Genomic DNA, 22,243 nt, shown 5'->3' with positions numbered 1-22,243 from the left:
AACTGCGCTCCACAGCTGTGCAACAGACAAAGTGGTTTTCTCTGCTTTTCTACTCTGCTCCTGAGCGAGGCCATACCGAAGAATTATTTGGTGATGCTGCTGCTGCTGCGCCGTTGGCAGTGGTGCACAAGCACCGATGACAACAACAAAAACACTCAGCAACAAACAACCGCGTCAATAACACAATGGCAAAAAAATATACATATAATTATCGGCCACAGCGTTATTGACGAATGTGTCGAGTTACTTTGTGCCGAGTTCTCATTAACCATTGGGTAAAAAACCGACAAACACACTCCGGCGAGAGCCGTGGGTTCGGAGCGCAGAATTCAAAACCCAGAAGAAGCTCAAGTGGCGCATGGCTGGGGCGCGATGACACCGCAGCCATGGAAACTCTCCTCGAGATCCACTCGAGCCAACTCCGGGGCCCGCGAGTGGTTCGACCACGCGCGCGCGATTGACGACGATGCAAATAATAGAACCTCTCCCGTGTTACCGTGTCCCATCCCCACCCCCCCCCCCCTGCCCCCCACAACGCCCGTGTACCCTTTAGGCATTGCTCTCTTTGATTTCCGCGGCGTCAAGCGGCGGGGAGTTGTGCGTGCCAGGGGCGACCATCTCGCCGCCCGCCGCCTTCTCCCGCTCGCGCTTCTCCTTAGCCAGCAGGTGGTAGTTGATGCCGTTGGCGATGAAGAGGTAGATGCCAGCCACCATGACGATGGCGCCGCACACGTAGTACATGTACTTGTAGTCGCCCGTGACGTCCACCAGCCAGCCTGGGGGGGGGGGGGGACAGGCGGAGTGGAGGAAGTTCAGTTTCTGTTCATCTTCAAATAGCCCGTGAGCCGAGAAGCTCTTAACGTCGGGTTTCATCGATAAAAACCACACGCCGTTTCATTGACTGACGTGACAGAGAGAAAAATAATACATGAACAATAAGCGTGAATAAATGAAAACAAAGGCAAGAAATCCTATCATTCCAATACAAGATGTATTTTTTAAAATTTGTATCCAATTAAGGCACACAGCAGCAGCAGAAGGGAGGGAGATCATTTCAAACTAATTATTCGGTGATGCCGCTGCATTTGAATGTGTGTGTATATTTGCTGGAGCTTATTCCGCACTGTAACGTAGTCAACCGTGCTAATCGGAGGTGCGGTGGTGCACAAGCATAAAAATAGGAGACGATCCGTCAATAACAGTGGCCTTAAAAATAAATATGTAATTGATGACTTGTTGGGCAATAGTGCTTCTTAACAGCACAGGGGCCAGAGTTCGTTCGGGTTGAAGATTACCCTTTACGCCATGGGGGGGCCTGATAATTACATTTAAAAATGTGTTCTGATGAGCAGTTTTTTAATTGGCATGTGAATAGTTATCTAACAGTAGAAATAAACAGCAGACAAACCCGTTCAACAAGCTCATTGAGAAGCATATTTTTCGATTTAAAGCTTTCGTAACTGCAGGGATTCATATTCTTGGTTCTTTCGGTAATGTCACGTAGAAGGGATATAATAAAATAATAAAAATAAAACAATAAAATTATCACGACGGTGGTGGTTTTCACACCTGATGATGATTGCTTGTGTTGCAATCGAAACGTCGTGAGAATTGTATTGTTTTATTTATATTATTTCATTATTTCCCTTCTACGGTGACTTTACCGAAAGAACCAAGAATATGAGAAGCATATGTTTTTTTAAAGGTGCAGCCCTGCAATTGAGCACTCAACGCCTCTGCTAGCAGCACGGGCCTTCACTGGAGCGGGGCTCAAAAGCGCTCTCCCCTCTGTTCTCGTCTTTCATAGTGGCCAGACCGTCCTGGAAGAGGTGGGCATACACCACACTTTACCCCACCACACTGTGTTGTGCCGGTGTATACTGCCGGGTGTGTGCCGATGTTAACTGCCGTGGCAAAGGATGGAATCGAACCGGAGAGCACTGGATCGCTAGTCCAGGAGGGCTAAACCATTCCACAAAGGCAGGTCCCCCGCTCGATGCACGTAACGTGAAAGGAATGAACGATTTTAAATACCTGCATCCTTGTATCGATAATAAAATAATAATGGCAACAATGCGAAGGAATGTCATTAAATGGCTAATCCGGTCGCACAATGGACTCCTCAAAATTATCCCACCACATAATGTCGCTCTCTCAAATTTTAACCCTTCACGAAAAGAGGCATATAAATATTCCGGCTCCATTCTGTATCTCCGCATACAAGTTAAATATGCTTTTTAGTTGTCGGCCTAATGGCTTCCCAGACCATTATTACTCAGCGACGGCATGTTTGTAAATCAAGAAAACCGATGAGACCCAGGAGGTCAAAACCGGTGCTGGGTTTGCCTTCTTCAAAAAAATACTTCCGGATATGAATGCGGAGAGATGCACGTTGTTGTTGCTACCGAGAATGCTGCACAACAGCACGAAGTGAGTGCACGGGCAGGAAGAAGCACCGTTTGGCTGGAAGCGTGTCCAATGCCCTTACCTCCGATGGGTGGACCCAGAAGCACTGGGCAGCACTCAACGATGGTGACCAGCCCCACAGCACTGGAGAACCTCTGAGCCCCGACCAGGTCCATGAGCGTCTCGAAGAGCATGGCGCTCACCATGCCGAAAGCCATGCCGAAGAAGGCGGCGTAGATCGCGAGCCCCGTGTAGTCAGACGCGAAGGGGCACATGACGTGGCAGAAGCCGTTGAAGAAGACGGCGAAGCTGAAGAAGTACTGGATCTTGGGCCGGATGCGCGGGTGGTTCGCCAGGAGGCCTGTCGTAGGCCTCGCCACCATGTCGACGAAGGCCATGATGGAGAGCAGGAAGGCCGCCGAGTAATCCTCGATGCCCATGTGCTTGGCGTAGGGGGCGAGAAAAACAACAGGCGCGAAGAATCCGAAGAACATGATCACGTTTCCCGAGAGGTAGATGAGGAAGCCGCGGTGCTTGAAGAGCGTCAGGTCCAGCAGCTGCATGAAGCGGCTGGAGAACGAGTCTCCATTCTTGTCTTTCGCCTCGGAGTTTGAGGTCGCGAGCAGGGGGTTTTCCAAGTCTTTCGGCGCTTCCTCTTTGCCCTTCTTCCGAGGGTCTTTGGCCGGAGTGGGTCCCACGGGTCTCATGAGAGAACCGGCCACGCAGCAGTTGAAGAGCAAAGCGGCCAGGATGAGGAAGCTCCCTCGCCAGCCGAAGTTGTTGATGAGGACCTGGTTAAGCGGAGCGATGGTGCTCAAGCCTACGGGGCTCCCGGCCATCGAGATTCCATTGGCGATGGGGCGCTTCTTGTAAAAATACTTCCCGATTATCGTGAGTGCGGGTTGCAGGTTGAATGCCAAGCCCAGACCTGGAAGAGAACGGTGCGACTGTTGAGTATTTACCACGTTCACGGCATTGCATAAATGGGCATGAGAGGGTGGGATTTGTCTCCAAGAAAAATAATTTAAAGAGACATACCCTGAAAAATATAGAATCACTTGTTTGGACATTGGACCGATTGATGAAAAGGAGTCGTAACTTTTTGGCACTCCACCACCGATGCCCCTTCCTGTGAAGGTTTGCCAGTTTGGCTGGGAAGTTGGGGATTGTAATCTGGTAAACCTAATGAACTAATACCAAGCCAATGGGATTTTCATTGGCTCGGTAGTGGCTGTATATGGGATTCTATCCTTATATTTAATGTACAGCATTGTTGGATGTTACATAATATGAAAGTATTGCTTTTATTATTATTAAAGTGCTTAATATAAACATTTTCTCACTCTCTGATCTGTTTTCAAGTTATGCCATGGTGTTGACTGGCACAATGTCTGACGTTTCGGTACATGTTCTGGGAGCTTCTTCGGGAAGTGGAGAAGTGAGAAAACTCCCCAGCACACGGAGTGAAACGTCGGACATTGCTTCGAACAAAACACGTGGCACAAATTGCGAACGCATCGGAGAGCTACGCCGCACAACTGCGAAAAGCTGCGCAGTAGAAACACACTTTACTGGTATGTTAAAATAAATAAATAAACATTACGTAGTTTTACCGCCTGCATTACTCTTCATATTCTTTCTTGGGTTGTTGGCAAGTTTAATATGTCTGCTTTTATTTACCTTTTAAAGTTGGTAATTGAGTTTGTTGTCTCTGTTATTAAAAAAAATGTGACTTGTGCGCAAGCTTGTATTCAGGCTCAGAGCACACATTATGCGGAGCAACATGCTTATGATTAATTTCAAACAGTGCACATCTACCAAGCTATTGCACTTTTAGATTTTAGACATACACTGTTACTTTTTGAGTGTCAGAAAAACCGGTGCAGTCAACCCCAAACTTTAATTATTATTTGTCACTGCATACGTAAAAAAAAACTCATTCTCCAATGTCATTAAATGCAATAATGCACTGATGTAAATGTATATATACGCCCTGTCTTGTCAATCCACTGCTGGATGAGGGCCTCCCAAGCCTTGCAGCACAGGAGGTACATTTGACCATACTTCACCATGCTAGTCAATGCGGGTTGGTGAAAGTGGATGGTAGTACATAACAGCAATGGATTTATGTACGTATGTAGAACTTATTTTGCACTGTACGTAGCCAACCATGCTAATCTTGTATTTCAGTTTGTTGTCCTTCACTCGCACCTCAGATTAACACGGTTGGTTACGTATGGTGCGAAAGAAGTTTAACAGAGATACAAATCGTAAGTGCGGAGGAAGGACAACATATACATTTTGTTGCATTATCCCACAACGCCTATCACCCTGGTTTCTCACGCATGATGATCGCTCATCAAAGCGTTGTCCAGGCCCTTAACCTGCTTAGCTTCCAATTTCTGATGTGATCAGGCCCACTCTGTGTGATTTGGTCATGATATAAATGATTATATATACAATATGTAATCTAAATGTTTTCATTGACATATATCCATGAGGAGTTTCATCGTAATTAGTGATGTAAAATGTATTTAATATACACGTGTGTATAATTGTAGCTTACTTTTGATGTGTGTAATGTGTGTATATGTTACCAGTGGGACAAGACTGCCATTTAATCACGGTAAGAGTATGCTCAAATATCTGTATGCATTTAATAAAAAAAAAGTTACCACAACACGTACAAAGATCAAATGTGACATTCACCTGCTGCAGTTAAAACATTGTTCGGAAACCTTCATTATTCATTGTTAGACAAGTATTGTTACTTTTGACTGCATCAATAATACATTATCCTTGGCTTTAACGGATTAATTAAAGCTTAATCTACAGGCAATAGGTGTATAATTTATTTCTATAATGCATTTCTTGGTCCTCATGAACTTCCACGAATTGTGTTCTGAATTAATGCAATTATATTGCAAATGTAATTAAGAACGCATTTCTGAGTTGCAAATGCGGTAATGTGCCAAGGCATACTTACGTCAAATTAAGAAGACATACTTAGAAAACCATATTTAAAAGTGAGATGTTTGCATGTTTGTGCTGTAAACACGAATGCCAATGTATAAATAATTCATAGCAAATCCGGCTTACATTTATTATAGCACTGAAAGCCATCTGCAATGAGCAATAAGGTGCTTGACATTGCAATTATTTTGCCCATGAATTCATATTCAACGGCTCGTGTGTGTGTGTGATATGCAATGGAATATGTAGTGTTACAGTAAGTGCCAGTTTATTATGCTGTGCCAATTTTCCTTTTTTGCTACTACTGTACAGCACATTTGAAAACATTAAAATAATTTAAGCCCAAGCTTACACGATTATTATTACTATAATTATTTACAATTACGCTACTTTATTATAGTCGTAAACAATGTCCGTTGTTCATCCAGGAAAACACCACTGAGGCCCAAGGCTCTCCAAGGAAAGTCTGGTCAATTAGAAAAATGATTGTCGGCATCTGGCAGAAAACGAGAGCGCCCGAAGACAATCCATGCACACAAGGAGATGGATTCAATGCATACTTGCTGTACTGCTACCCTCTTGGTCACCTCATAAGCCCACACTATCAAGGGTTGGTATTCCCAGAGAAGTCTCCCGTGCAAGTACTAGCCAGGCTCAAACCCTGCTGAGCTTCCAAAGATCTGTTCAGACCTAGCGCAATTTGGGGTTATTTGAAGGTAGGGCGATTAAATCCAACAACTATTCAGACCCTTAAACGACAAGGCTACTCGGCAAAGAAGAACAAGTCATCGGGTAGAGAGTTTTACATCCACCGAGTGTGTACGTATATTAAGTTGTGCCGAAAGCCTACGCAGGGGACAGTTCGACAGATGGTGTGTGCTGTGCTGACCCCTGCACAGGACACGTTTTTAGTGTGCACACGCAGTAGTCAACAAGGTCATTAAACTCCGAAGCATACCTTGTCGCTTGCCACACTGGGTGGCCGTAAAGATTAACAGGCAGCCTTTGAGTAGCGCTCTACGGCAGGGAAGTATGAAGAGGCAGATAAAGTGTGTGGCTTGCAACGCTGGAGGGATGAACGGCGTGCATTGGTCAATATCATTTAGATATATGTGGGGAGTTGGAAATGTGCCCCTACTGCTCTCCGAAGGATCGTTTCTCAGTGCACATGTCCCATGGTGTTAATGAGCCATGAGTGGAAATGTCACATCACTTGTGACCAGGTTAAAAATCCTATCTGTAGGACATCCACTGCCAACCTAATACACTCATTTAGTGCCCATGGTACGAATTGTACGAGCCAATCGAGGAACGATGAGCTGCACAATTCAAGTAGCGCAGTGCGTTAACGCGTGCGTGCCACAGAGGTGGCAGATTGTCAGGGTTCAAAGATTCAATTTACCCTCCTTATCGGAGGGCATTGTTAGCCTGTTGCCAATTGTAAAATTCTATCGTGAAGAAAGGGTGGAACGTTGTGTGCCAGAGTCAATGATGCATACATCTGCCATATTTTCAAGGTGTAAATATTTTCTAAAATTAACAAGTCATGATTTACAACCCTTCGTCAATCCATTCCTGAATGAAGGCCTCCCTATACCATGTTGGCCATGAGGGTTGTGACCATACTTCACCATGGTGGTCAGCGCGAGATAGTGATGGGGGGGGGAGCAGCACAACCAGTTTATAGGTTTCACACATCACTGATGTCAGCCGTGGCTGAAAATTTTACTCAGTTCAGAGCACCGTGTGCTGACCAGAGTGCCACAGCTCCGTCCCATGAACATTAACTTGTCCAAATCTGCTTTTGCCCGTTTTTTGTTCACTCCTTATCGCACACGTTCTACATTTTATGCTCGACTCAAGCTCTCTAGGAAATTACTAGGCATATCATGATCATAATCATCATTGTCAGTCATGGTCAACCCACTGCTGGATGAAGGCGTCCCCCCCAAGCCTCCGCCTCCTCTCGTGATCCTGCGATGCGGCAATCCATCCCAGCAGCTCCACGCGAGCCGACATGCAGATTCTGGTTGGATTGTTGGTTGAAGACATGCGGCCGGTTTCATCTGGTCGTACGATAGGGGCAGTTGGACTATTGTTGGTAAAACAGAGCTCAAGTTGTTGCCATTCAGCTTAGCGGCTCATGCTTTTCCATTTACTTCGGTTGTACAAAGATCAGTGTCAACATTATAGAATCCTAACAACACCCCGCACCAACTACTGTAAATACACCAAAGTATTTACAGTAGCCACACACGTGATGCCGATGCTCACGATGACATCACAGCCGCTATCTCGTGACCTTGAGCTGCTCGTCCCCCTTCTGGAATCTCGGTGCAAGCGAGGTGGATGAAATGGCTCGGCGAAAAAGACAATCGCCGTGACGAGCTCGAAATAGCCTCATCTAAAAACCATCCAGCAGATTACATAGACATCCCGCCGCTTGATGGACAGAACCACAAGTTTCCAATAAACTTAGCCAATCAGATTTAGCACCAGCTCTTAACACGCACGCTTGCCGACGTATGACCGAGCGTACAACTCACGTGTTAATTGGCTTTTCCTAACGATTGCTCGAGTGCGAGTGTTTCACCGCTGCCACGCTCTCATCACTTGACGTTCCGGACGCATTGCTCCGAGCAGAGTGGCGTGGCGATAGAATGCACGGCTCGCAATCCGAGGGTTGCGAATTCGTATCCCGGTTAGGGGGATCAACCCCGGCGTAGTAATCCCTTCAGGGGTTGGTAAAATAAAGTAGCAATTTGACTGAAAGCTTTCGTGACTGCAGGAATTCATATTGTTTGGGTCTTTCGGTAAAGTCGCGTAGACAGCTTCAAATTAATAAAAAACTAAATGAACAGAAACCATGAGGTTTCGATCACAACACATGCGACCGTCATTAGTTTGAACCTATCTACGTGACTTTACCGAAAGACCCAAAGAATATGGGTACCAATTTGTTGTGAAGTCAACAGCGGTTGCTTTTTTGTTTTTTAGAGGAACTTCCATCCCTTCCATGCCATGGGAATGTGGAATTTCCACCGCTAGCTCAGGGCTGTTAACGGGAGAGGATTGCCAGCCCACGTTCAATCTGTCAGGAACCCGCTTGGGAGTGTTGTAACAAAAAATGATCTTAAATTGTTTATAATTGAATAAATTAATTCATGCAATACTTAATTATCCAAATGCCAAGAGGGCATTAGTTCAAGAGCTACTTAACTCTGACAAGCAGGCAGGCTCAGGCGCATTGTTACATGTAAATTTGAGTACACACTATCATTTAACCCTTACATTTGGAAAAGTAAGGTAAGGATAGGAGCACGCAAATAACACGTTTTTTTTTATTTTCAGCCTTGCAGCAGGACTGGGTGCATTGGTGGTGCACAAGGCAGAGATCATGTTCGAACCACTCAACCATTGCAAGCAGATTAACCACTGGGCTATAAATCATTAATATTATTATTAACGTCAAACCACAAAATGCTACGTAATTAAACTCAAGATGAGATGTGGGGTTTTCCTCTGGAGTGATGTGTTGGTGTGACGAATTTTAATCTCTACAAAATGAGTAACACACCATTTGGTGATAGAACGATCCATTGATTCAAAAATTAGGTGACATTTTTTTCGCAAAACATGCATTTTGTCATTAGTTTAAGAATCAAAAACTTTTGACTTGTGTGTGTATATACGACAATTGAATCTCAATACAATTTGGATTCAAATGAAATCGGAATAAACCGACATCTCAAGATGCCATACCTGACGGCCTTTCTGCGCATGCATACTTTCAAAAGCATTGAACCAAAACAAGCAACCTCTGCACCGGTTTCAACGTACATTGTCTCACCAGCAAAGTAAGACTTGGCCTGACGAGACCATATATGCTGGACCCAGGCCAGAGACAATGTATGTTGAAAGCGATCCAGTGTTTGCCTGTCTTGAATCAATTCTGTTCAAACTGTCCACTCCCAGAAAGCCATGTGGCTTTATGGGCTGAGTAAGATTTTTGTTCCAACAGGGGGAAATATTTCTAGAGGAGACCTATTTGCTGCCTATTTATTTACTCATTAATATTCTCCACAAGGACTCCCATGGTTATGTTGACGTCCGTAATGGGTTCAATTCACCGCAATGTAAAACAAATATTCTTGAATTAAATCCGAAATCTGAATTTTTTATAATTCGTAGAATTACAGTGGGAAGGGGGGGAAAGCCTACCGTATTTATCAATAACTACATATGCTGGATTCATTAGAATACTTACACAACCCAATTTAGATTGATACAGAATGTAAATACCATTCAACTACATCTCAAGCTCCTGTGTATGTTGCTGCTGTATTGCATAAATGTTTATATGAATCTACTATATGTAGTGCATAGACGTTGATTCTTAAAGTTACAAGTCCCAGTCAGTGCAGCTTCGTAGCACTGCGTATAAAACTGAAAATACATTCCCATATATTGCTGAAATATCTCTGCGCTTTGAGCATCCTCAATCAAAGTTCAGCAACAGCGATAAACAAGAAATGTAGCCGTCACTTGGAACTTTAAACATCACTGCAACCTCCAATTGACCATTATCATCGTAAAGACCGTTATCATTTCGAGGGGTGGTCGAAAAGTCCGTGGCTTGCCAAAAAAGGAGTTGGAGTGCCACTCTAATGGAATATCTCCGATTACTCTGTGGATGTGCCAAGCGTGTTGGCACACACGCCTGTAATCCTGTGCTTTGGAGACAAGGGTTTAGTGGGCCATTTTTGAGAACATGTGCCGGGCATGACGCACCCACCGTGAAGTGTTATTAGATGCCCGAATTGGGCAGAACAGCAAGTAGGTCACGAGCCTGTAACTGCACTGTTTTGAGTGTTTCCCCAGGTGCCGAGTACGTTTTTATTTCCAGGGCACACACTCTTACCACGCCACAACCTGCCACCTCTCCGCAGATCGACTCACTGTGGGTGCACCCTTTTATACTGCCGGGTGGGCAGAGACAGAGGTGGCGGTGGCGGCGAGATTTCAAAAGTCTTTGCCGGTTGTTTTAACTGCCGTGCAGGGAGACAGAACCGGTGGGCCTCCATGGATTGCAAGTTCAGTGCACCAAAGCAGCATCGGTTAAAGTAGAGAATTAAAAAAAAGCCTCTTTTTTGTTAAATGTATTTTTAACATGTGACCATTATTATTAGTAATAAAGATGTATTTTTTTTTTTAGCTAGAGCATGCAAAATATAGATGTGTCGTTAAACACCGCCACCATCCGATACAGCAAATTAGTTAGGGGTTGTCACGTAAATAAAACTTGCCATTAAGTTGCTACTTCAGCACACCGGTGTGTTGAAGAGCAAACCCACAACGTTTACAACTGGTGTGTTGGGTGGTGGTGTATTTAACACATTTATATTTACGCGACCTAACCGAAAAGAAAAAAAACACCTTTATCATGAAATGTATTTTCGTGTCCGTGTGCTTCTTCGATTGTTTACTCCCGTTCAGCAATGGCTTGCTTCACTACTCTGCCATCACAGCTTCTGCAAATCCCCCTTGCATCTTGGTACTCCTCTATATACAAGCAAATTGTGCTGCACCATAGAATTAGACGAAATCACATGGCCAATTTCAACCACTGACATAACCTTGCAACTGATCACGCGCATGTCGCCACATTGTAAATTTCCACATATTTGTGGACAAAACAAATCTGAGAGCCGCATACAACATGTTTTGAAATCGTGGTGTCAAATTGCTGATCATGAGATTGTTGTTGAATGCGATGAATGTGGTTCATTATAAGATAAAGAGTCTGCTGTGATAAAGGTTGCAAAGCTCGAATGTAATTATCTTGCATTGCCTCTCGATAAGTGTGCATTACAATACGCAGCTGAATGTCCATTTAAGTACAGGCAAATGTGCCGCTGGTTCTTGTCTGATAAAAAAAAACTGCCCCACGCCGCCAATCACAGATCCGCACCCACCTTACTCCCACCCCGAGTTGTAATCAAACACCTTTTCGTTAATGGAACACATTTAATACGGGGGGTGCGGGCGGGGTGACTGTCGGAATCCACCTCGCTAAAGCAAGCTTTACCGTCCCTTTCACGTGGCTTAGAACCATGACCTCATCCCCATCCACGTGGGTTACGGTCAACAATGAATGGTAAAAACAAACAGTTTGGTGCTACATTTTAAGGTGGGGGGGGGGTATCACATGTTTGCATTTTAAACGAAAATTGAAAATGCAGAGAGCAGGCGGTAATGTAACGGGACCCCCCCCCCCCCCAGCTTGACCTCGTGGGAACGGGTTCGTGGTACAGGTGTGATCAAGGCGACAAATCTACACAGGTCTGGGGGTGTTTTTTTGTTGTTGTAATCCATGAAACTCAAATCTCAACATCACCATGAATTACGGCTTTGCCAATGATTGCTCGAGTACACAATGTCCCGCTGAACGATATTGAACATCATTACTCGCCGGTAACGTAGGTTGTAACATGCAATATGAATAGATGCCCGTCGGCATACCCACAATGCCCGGTGATCTACTGAGGAGAGAAGCGGCATATTATTTGATACACACGTACGTGACGCCAGTCATTCTGTATGGCCTAATCTCACAGCAAACACAATTTTGAACTCAAATGAACTTACTCGAAGACGAATTTACTTCTTCAGTGGGTGTAATTTAACTTAACAAATAATTTACTCGTTGGTATGGCAATGCTATCACGTCTAAACTAATTCCCGTTTTTTTCAGTCTCATGGATTTGTGAGAATATCTTAAAGGACAAACAAAATTCACCACGAGAAGAGAAAATTAGCTCTCGGTATTTATACGAAACACATTCATCCCTGTGACTTTTTTTTTTCAACGTATAAAAGTGAAAATACACTGCGGTACATTTGCTACTACAATTAATAGAAGAAAATAAGATAAAGGTGCAGCCCTGCAATTGCTGGCTCATCACCACTGCTGGTTGAAGGGACCTACACCTGAGGGAGATTTAGAGGGTATTTGGTCTACTCTTCCACGGTAATCAGTCATCACTAGAGGGAGCTTTAGAGAGCCCCTTTGGAGGGTATTTGGCCTACTTTGCCACGCTTGATCAGATGTTTTGGAAGAGGTGTAAATAATAGCGATGATAGCGATAAAATTATGTATTTTTTTCCACGAAATAATACAATTGATGCGAAAAATCGTGTAAAAATAAAAAGGTGGATATTATTTAAAAAAAAAAATTTGAAAAATTGTAAGGCTGTCCAATTTATCGTCAGATCATTTATGAAGAAAGAATAACATAATAACTGTAACAAGGCAACAACAACAAAATGAACGCAGCATGCAATATAAAATGAGTGTAATTCTGAAACCCTAGGCATGCTGCAACCTGCTCTAGGTAATTAAACTAATAACACTCTGCCGAATGAAAATATGATTCCATTAACGTACACTTGCAAAAATATAATCCCATTCCGTTTACACGAATAAATCAAGGATGTGGCAAATTTGCACGAGGGCACGCCTGAGGGATCGCGGGGAGTCGAATGGCGAAGTCGTACACATCCGGACGAGGAGATGTGAAAATGGCAAAGAAAGCGACGAGAGCGCTGATCCTCTGTGTTCGCGAGACCACAAATGGTTGCAGGGGTTAATGGGCTCGCTGCATGGCGGGCGGGCGGCCGTGTTGAGGCTGATTAATACATCGCTAAACATCTGCCTTCAAAAAACTCAGCCGATGGATATTCAGCACGAGGCTCTCGCCAACTGAAGCGGAGCTCGGAGACAAACTCCGCACTGTACGCGGAGCCAAACATGGAGGGGGCAAAAGAAAAAAATTGGATGTTGATTAATGAATGGCGTTCCAGTTAATATAACTGCTGGCAGCAGCAGTTACTTTAACTGCTAGTAGCAGTCCTCTGGCTGTATGTTTCACAATTAATTTCTCCAGCAATGCCACGATCGTACATGCCTCCAGGCAGCCGTTTAAATTCTGGAGTGCTTTTAACTGCACGCAGTACAGTCGCAACAATTCAATTTATACGAAAACTATTAACCAATTATTATCTTTTTTTTTACATATGCACAGCAGCGTCAATACAAAATTAGATTTGTGATAAGGGCCTCACAATGAACACAAACGGGTTCGTCTGACATTGGCCTCATCAGACAGACTATATAAGACCTTCACGACCTCCACGATCACACCCTAAGGCTTGGCCACCACTCTTGGGCAATGCCTTCTTTGTTACAGCATTTACAGATTGCAAAAGACATGGCTGTGGATTGGCAAAAATATGCGTAATTATTACTTGAATATCTAAGTGTTTATAAAGCAAACCGTTGTGTAAAAAATGAAGCCACCCACCAGTCATAAGGCTCTTCAGCTATAATTACATTTAATGTAGAACATTAATGTTACCGAAATATAACCTGGAGCTGGGCGCCTCCAACGAAAGAGGAACTTGATGTGGTTCGTTATGAACAATGAGGAATGTACACACCTGCACGGTCTTACCCCAGATCTGCTCAAGGGCGTGTGAAATCATAATCACCGCTTCACACGACAAAACCTTGCAGCACAGGTCTATGTAGGCATGTATGTTGAATATTCTACTTGACTTTACCGAAAAAAACCTAAGAATATGAATCCTTGCAGTCACGAAAGCTTCAAATCTAGAATGAATGTTGAACTTCTTTCACACCGCACATATCCAACCATTCTAATCGAAGGTGTGGATGTTTACACAGCGCATCGTTTAAGGCTGAATCGACCTTGGGGCAGCCCAGGTTCAGATAATCGTCACTGGTGTTGGCTGTGAGCTGGAATCGAATTTGGGTTTCTGGGTTCGTTGCACGGCGCGCTTACCACGGCACCAAGTGTGACGGTCACATAACCTCCTCCGCAACGATCAATCGCACATTTTATGGATAATTCACGTAAAACTTATCGGTTGAGGAGCCCTTGATGAGATTAAAGCAAAACGTGCTGAACTAAACCCGTGCTGAATTGTGCTGAACTACTCAAGCACTTGCCTTAGGGCAGCCCATGAAAAATTACGGGAAAAATCAGTCCCGGACCATACCTCCGATGACGCCAATGCAGAAGTAGAGCTGGAAAATGGTATTGCAGAACGACGCTGCTATCATTCCGGTTCCAGCGAGGATTCCGCCCGCAATCACGACGGGGCGGCTTCCGTATTTATTCACGAGGATGCTGCTGATGGGACCTGAAAAGAGAAAAAAATATTTGTATATTTGCACGACCGAGGTTGCCCAAAGGGTTCACAACTGAAGGTGGCCTTGCGGAGCAGAAGCGTGTCTGAAAGCGCCGCGCAATGGCGGTGACTGTCTTTGTTCGACGGTTAGCCAAAATTTCGATTTGAAGCTTTCGTGACTGCAGGGATTCATCTTCTTGGTTCTTTCGGTAAAGTCACGTAGAAGGGAAGTAATACAATAATAAAAATAAAACATAATAAAACAATTCTCACGACGTTTCGGCCACAACGCAAGCAGCCGTCCTCAGGTGAAAACCAGGTCTGTCGAGGCGACAGCGTCTGAATGAAACAGCACACGTGCTTGGAGCATATATATAAGCTGGGTTGGAAGGGGGGAAAAGAGCGCCTTGACAAAAGAATATGCATATCAAGAGGCATTCAGACGCTGTCGCCTCGACAGACTTGGTTTTTCACCTGAGGACGGCTGCTTGCGTTGTGGCCGAAACATCGTGAGAATTGTTTTATTATGTTTTATTTTTATTATTTTATTACTTCCCTTCTACGTGACTTTACCAAAAGAACCAAGAAGGTTAGCCAAAAGCCGCTGCTGCCGTGAGGACAACCGGGGGGGTGTTTGTGCATTTGCTTACACTCCTCGACGAGATCAGCGAGGCATTGCGGTTCATTTGTGGCAAGCACTTTGTGTGTAACGAGTGCGACCTTCGAAGGATATTCGTTCGGGAACCGGAAGCCAATTGCAGCTTGGCGAAAAGCGGACGGACACGATCGGATCTTGTCTGGTGGCACCTCCGTCCCTTGGCTGCCATCCCCCATCATTAGTTTTGCCCACCGGCCCAAGCCCACTTGCTTCTCTTATGGATCAACGATGCTGTTCCAAGCGTGCAGCAATCTCTCCACGTGCTTTTTTGCGCACGTTTCGGTTTTGACCACACGCTCGATGATTTGCAGCACTTGACTTTTTCTTCGCGAGTCTCCACGTTTTTGATCCACGACGTCGCAGGTAGTAAACCATTAATTAATGTAGAACAAAACATTGCCACGCATCCAAGGACATAGGGCTTGTTGGAAAACATCAGACAGAATTGGTGTGAATGCACGATTTTGTTTTCCTCGTTTTGCGTTTCATTTTCCACCGCCATCTGCGTACGTTGATGCGCCAAAGCTCTGACATTCAGCCTCACAACGCGAGTCAAGCGATTGGCAAGACAAGCATTCGTGTTAGCCGCTAGCGGAGACGTTGTTAGAATAAACAAACCCTGGAAGTGAGCATATCCAAGTGGCCAAATCAGTAAACATAATGGGCGCGTGTTTATTAAACATTGAAATGTGTCACTTCATTAAAATTACCATTTTTTTAATTAATGCACATTAAACTCATTGGCAAGAAATGCAAAACACAATTCTCTATGGAGAGTGAGTGTTAGTTCCAGGTAGTAATGTTGAGAATGTATTCTGATCAACACAGATTAAACGAATATTGATAAAACGCCAATATAGGTAGAGAATATATAGACTTATTATACAGAATGACAGTACGATTTGGTTTCAATATTATACAGAGTAGATGTGGTTACCTCATTCCACATGAGAAGAATTTGATTGAAAATACTTTGCAACTTACACCTCAACTACTAAACTAACTCAACTATTTCTATTTTACCAGGTAAGGCCCACAAGGCTATACATCTATTTTTCAGAAGCGACCTGGCCACAAATAATAGCTCAAAGAAGTGGATTACCACGTGAGCATTCATAGCAGCCAAATAATCTAAACGCATGTTTGATTCAAAATGTGGAGAGAAAAACCGGAGGACCCAGAGAAAAATCCACGCGACCACGGGGAGAACGTGCAAACTCTAAATATACAGCAGCAGGTGTCAGGGTCAGGATCGAACCCACGGCCTCCTGTATACCAGGCGAGGTAGTTAACACCTCGGGGTTACCGGATTCAGAGCTCGGTGCGCTAACCAACGCACCACTGCTACCTCTGTTTTATACTGGTAGGAACCACCTGGTTCCACCAGCCCACAGGCGATTATTGTGTCCGTCCGTCCATCATGCATCCAAAAATGGGAGGGGTGGGGATGGGTGGAGAGGGGAGGGTGGGGCGGGGCTGGGTGAGGGGGGTGGGGCTGGGTAGGGGGTGGGAGGGGTGGGGAGGGGCTGGTCACCCCGTGGTGCCCTTATAAAACTCAACGTTTAACCTACTCACGCCGGCCATATTTGTGGAATACACCACGCCGCCGTTGACCCTGGCCATTGACCGAGCAACCCAACGTTCCTACCAGCTCCCTCTGCAGGAATGTGTTATAGTAGAGTACAATCATCACATATCAGACTCGCTGGGAACTGAGATATAGGCGGATTTGTAAAAAGGTGAACATTGATTGAAAATGACAGTGACACCAGACACGAATAGGTTACTGAACACAAATAATAGGCAATAAGGTGTTTTAATAATGGGATAATTATTTACTCTACTTTAGAGGTAAATGTACACAAGATTAAGAATACATTATTGTACAGGGTAAAGGTCATATTTGTGAACATTGAAAAATAAAAAAAAATTACAAGTCGCGTCATGCGTAAATAATGCACTGGGCGCGGGGGGTTAATTGGGCAGGGTGGACATGTGACGGTCGGATATGCGGATACGTACTCTGTGCGCAAACCCCCAATAGATCGTACGCGGTACAAAGACATTACACCGCCACGTATTTTTTTGGAGCCAATGGCCCTCCACGCAGGAAGGTAATTTATATTCACGTCAAAAGGCATGCCTCTGCTGCAGATTGATCGTGACACGCGAAAGGTTAACTTACCGTTGAGGGAAGGCTTGCAGTGGAAGCTGCTACAATGTCACGGGGTTCAGTATTCCGCGGAACCTCGATGCACACAGCTCAGAGCTATCTCACCATGTCAGGATAATAAGGCGGCATATTCTACATTTGAATTGTGTGCGTCGAGTGAAAACCCATTCCACGACTTCAAACTTGAAAGGAATGCGGATTCCGCGCGTTAATCCGCCGCACAAAATCGCGCTGTAAATTGCGGCATTGACACGAAAATTGGTCCGCTCGGCCGTAAGAAGTTTTCGAAATTAAAGTTCAAACGTTTTAAAAGAATACAAATAAGCTCGCACCAAAAGCCATCGACTTGGCCCGTGAGGGATTTTTGCGAGTGGTTTAAAAATAGCCTCGCAATTATTAGTTAAGAGTCGTTGCCAAAGATATTCAGCACCTGTTCCATATTCAATTATGTTTTTAGCAACTTCACACTAGAAGTTAATTCTTGTTCATTTCATGACTTGCTTCATTGTGCTTCGCAAGTTTTAGAGATGTTTGTGATCAGCTGTTTGTTGAAGCAGTTATTCAAATGAAAACGTCAAGGTGCCATTGGGGCCTTGCAACAGGTCACATTCAATTGGCGCCATCATGGAAACTCCATAACAACGTTTTTGTTTTGTTTTGGGTTAGATTACGCAAGTACAAATGCGTCGTTAAACCCACCACCTCCACCCGACACGGCCAACCAGTAAGGTTTGTCACGTAAACAAAAAGTGCCAATTATTGGCTACTTCGACACGCCGGTGTGCTGGAGAGTAAACCCACAACATTTAACCCCCATTCTGGTCGTCGCAACCAATAGGCTCACCGCGATGACATCACTTCCACTCTATTTAAGTCCAAAAAAAGAAAGGCTTCTTCACAATTGTGGTTAATCGCCTGATGAAGCTGGTTGCAATCACCAGCGAAACGTCGTATTCTAATTGTTACTAATTGGCTGTGTCAGGTGGTGGCGGGTTTAACAACACATTTGTATTCATGCCATCTAACCCAACAAAACTTTATTATGCATAATATTGGCCGTGAAAGCCTACGTGTTAAACCGATCATGGAAGGTCTCTTAGGCTATAAAGAAGGCTGTCTCTGGTGTAGGCCAATGAGTTTAAAAGACAATGCATATATTATAATCAGAGCATGTTTCTTTGCATGTTCACCACAAATGCCGTGGTTAATGCCAGAGGTGTGGACTCGAGTCATGTGACTTGGACTCGAGTCAGACTCGAGTCATGAATTTGATGACTTGCGACTCGACTTGGACTTGCATAACAATGACTTTGTCCCACCTATGAGATGTGGACTCGAGTCATGTGACTTGGACTCGAGTCAGACTCGAGTCATGAATTTGATGACTTGCGACTCGACTTGGACTTGCATAACAATGACTTTGTCCCACCTATGAGATGTGGACTCGAGTCATGTGACTTGGACTCGAGTCAGACTCGAGTCATGAATTTGATGACTTGCGACTCGACTTGGACTTGCATAACAATGACTTTGTCCCACCTATGAGATGTGGACTCGAGTCATGTGACTTGGACTCGAGTCAGACTCGAGTCATGAATTTGATGACTTGCGACTCGACTTGGACTTGCATAACAATGACTTTGTCCCACCTCTGGTTAATGCACACTTGATTCCTTGCAAAAGGTTTCTATTTGGTGCTTGAACATCTTTACACCTGTTTTATTGCCAGAAAGGGTAAAAACTATTCTTATTTTTCATGCTCCGAGGCCTGTAATGGGTTTCAAATATAGAACTAAATCCTGCCACAGATTGGCTAAATGCTTGAATGTTTGACTTTAATGGAAATAGGTAAAAGCCAGGGGGGGCGAGTGGTTGAGAGGTCTTGAACCATTGTCTAGAAGTTGATGTGTTAGAATGATTTATGTCACCGCCCTCAGAAGACCCTGATAATGCGTTGGACAATCTCCCAAACTCTTATGATCCACTCTGTCTATCTCCGGCCCCTCTATTCGTATGCCATGAAGAAGGGAAATTGCCCGAAACATCGCCTTTTATATATTTTCCCTTTAAAAACGCCACTGTTATTGACAAATGTGTCGAGTTGTTAAGTGACTTGCATAGGCATTGTGAACCCATTACACACAACTACACAATTTTAATATCACTTCAGATGTTATATTAATTGATAAATTGTTCTACACTTACCGTTAAACAATTATTAATAGAGAAAGGTATGCGTATAAGCAACTGTACACATGTGTAGTCACCCCCGCAAGCAACATGTCAAGGATAAGATCAATGTCTTCCTGGCTTCAATCTAGACCACTCACTTGAGGAGCAGGAGAACTACTTACTCACGTTTCAACACGTATGCCTTTTATCTGGAGCAGTGAACGATAGTCAGCCTAACGTTGACCGGCTGTCAGCAAAGAGTCAGCTTCTTCAGACAGCGAGCGCTCGCTCAAAATTCGTCCAAATATTGCTTACAAAAAAACCCTCCCGACAGGGAGGGGTTCATGTCACATTGGTCCCACGCGTTGGTTCAGAGTTACTCGGAATCGGAAATCTTTATTTTTACCGGAGGAATCCGATAAGCAATGAAGCTCCACAGGTGGTGGCCGGGCTTTGCCTCGCTCTCGTTATCGTGCCGCATTTGCCACGAGTGGAGGCAAAGCACGGGCTGCCTTTGTCGCGTGTAAAATGGTTGCATTAAAAATAATTAAACCCACAGGTGTCTGGCATTAATTGTGAAGCGTTCCAGTTTTCTCGAAGTCGCCCAACATTGTTCCACCACTTGCCCGCATGCCGCACTGGTTGTTTTGACCACAGTTCATTCAGTTCGCATCACAACCCAGGGACTTGAATTTAGGCCACAAAGGACTTTGTTTTTTGTCCTGAGACGTTTAAGTTTGTAACTTTGTTGCGTTAGCACTCTGTGGCGAGAACGAGCGAATTAACTTTCACTTTCATTTTGACTCGCGCATGCAAAGGGAAGTTCGTAAATGCCTTACAGCAAACTAATAAGTTGGCCTCTGTCGCACATTCTTACTCCGGCATACTTTCCATGAGTGTGGGCATCACAAGGCTGCCTCGCATGCATTGCCCTTGTAGGTGGTCTATGGGTGACCCTGATGGCTGTGTTAATGACCATGCCGTTCTCCGTTTGCTCTGAACTGAAATAGAACCGCAGCCCCCGTACGCAGAGAACGAGATTAGGCCGTGACTCAACGCCACGTTGGAAAACATGGAGAGGGAGGTTGCATTTATTTATAAAGCCAACGTCTCTTCATTTGAAACTGAAAGGACGGATAGGTTAGAAGAGAACCTCTTTGATCAATTTGTCCGATTTTCATGGCTAAGTCCCCAATAGCAACACGATTTTATATTCATGATCATCTTTTATCAACTACCTTGCCCCTCCCCCACCCTCACACCCTCAACTGCCTTGCCTGGTATACAGGAGGCCCTGGGTTCGATCCCAATCCTGACAACTGTATATTTGGAGTTTGTGTTTCTCTCCACCGGTGGTCATGTGGATTTTTCTCCAGGCCCTCTGGTTTTTCCCTCCACATTTATAGTCAATGTGCATTTCGAGTATTTGGCTGCTTATAAATTTCCACGTGATAAGCCACTTCGTTGAGCTATCATTTGTGGCCATGTCGCTTCCGAAAAAATAGAGCCAAATAGCTCAGTGGGCCTTACCTGGTAACATAAAAGCAAGTAGTTTCAAACTGTTTAAATACATAAAAGAAATTCTAAATTGCATGAGAGCGCACGCACCTCCAGCGTACATGACGGCCAGCATAATGGAGGAGATCCATGCGATCTCGCTGTAGGTAGTGTGGAAGATCTCCTGGATGTCCTTGAAGAACACGGTGATGGCTTTGGGGAAGGCGTAGGAGAAGCCGATGGAGATGAAGGCCCCGACGACCACGGCCCAACCCCAGCCACCATCAGGGGGCGTGTATTCCTCCATGGCACTCACTGGCAGAGGTATTTTTATTCAAATTTTTAACTTCGCAAGTTGAAACGAACTCCACTTGAAGAAAAAAAAAAGTAGCGGAGACAGGAATTCCTTCTTTCCCGCCGGTTTTCGTTGTGTCCCGCGCAAGCGTCGCCGGTCTTCAGCCCAACCGCGGGTTAGCGGCAGCAATCTGATGAAAAGGAAAAGCGAACCAAAAATATTACGAATTACAATAGTAATAATAACGAGACGAATGCACGAAAAATGTGAAATATATTTTGCTGGTTTTTGGAATACCTGCAGTTTTATTCTTATTATTTTTGGTTATTTTTGTGCAGCCCATTACAGGTCTTTGATATGCCCACTCTGAAATGCTCCAAAGAAGCCGGACCTAAGGCTTGCTCGGCTAATATTTGCACAGCTGACTGCATGGAAATGTTGGCACCATTGTGACCTACATTCTAATGCCACAACTTTAATCCCTTCCCAACAACCTTTGTGGGAGAGACAGATACGTGAAGGAATTTGTTTTGCACGAAATTTTCAAGTTGCTTTTTATAGGTAAAGGTGCAGCCCTGCAATTGCTTACCCATGCCGCTGCTGGCAGCACGGCCTCAATTGAAGGGAAGCCCGAGAAAGTACCTCTGGAGTGTTTGAGTAGAAAAAAAAACGAATGTATGTACGAATGCATTTTTCTACGATTGATTGTTGTGCTGTCATTGGTGACCACGCTTAGGCAATAAATGCACTACGCTTGAGAACCGAGCTTCATCACTGGTGGACGATACCTGAATCCCAAGTCTCAGAGGTGGCAGCTAATGGAACTAGCCCTCAAAAACTTCCTATCCACCTCCTC

At 44.5% G+C, this 22,243-nt stretch overlaps 1 protein-coding gene across 1 annotated transcript; it reads right to left on the bottom strand.

The window, feature by feature from the left end:
* Nucleotides 1–543: 543 nt before the first annotated feature.
* LOC144947192 (monocarboxylate transporter 2-like) lies at nt 544–21,580 on the bottom strand. The gene is made up of 4 exons (XM_078876382.1): nt 21,204–21,580; nt 14,461–14,604; nt 2,489–3,334; nt 544–776 (listed from the first exon to the last, which is right to left on the bottom strand). The coding sequence occupies exons 1-4, from the start codon at nt 21,397–21,399 to the stop codon at nt 550–552; spliced, it is 1,413 nt and encodes a 470-aa protein (XP_078732508.1). The 5' UTR covers nt 21,400–21,580; the 3' UTR covers nt 544–549.
* Nucleotides 21,581–22,243: the final 663 nt, after the last annotated feature.

This window comes from Lampetra fluviatilis, chromosome 44, assembly GCF_964198595.1.
Source record: "Lampetra fluviatilis chromosome 44, kcLamFluv1.1, whole genome shotgun sequence".
Taxonomy (NCBI): Eukaryota; Metazoa; Chordata; class Hyperoartia; order Petromyzontiformes; family Petromyzontidae; genus Lampetra; species Lampetra fluviatilis.
Note: the sequence above shows the minus strand (reverse complement) of the source record. Positions and strands in the feature narration are given on the sequence as shown.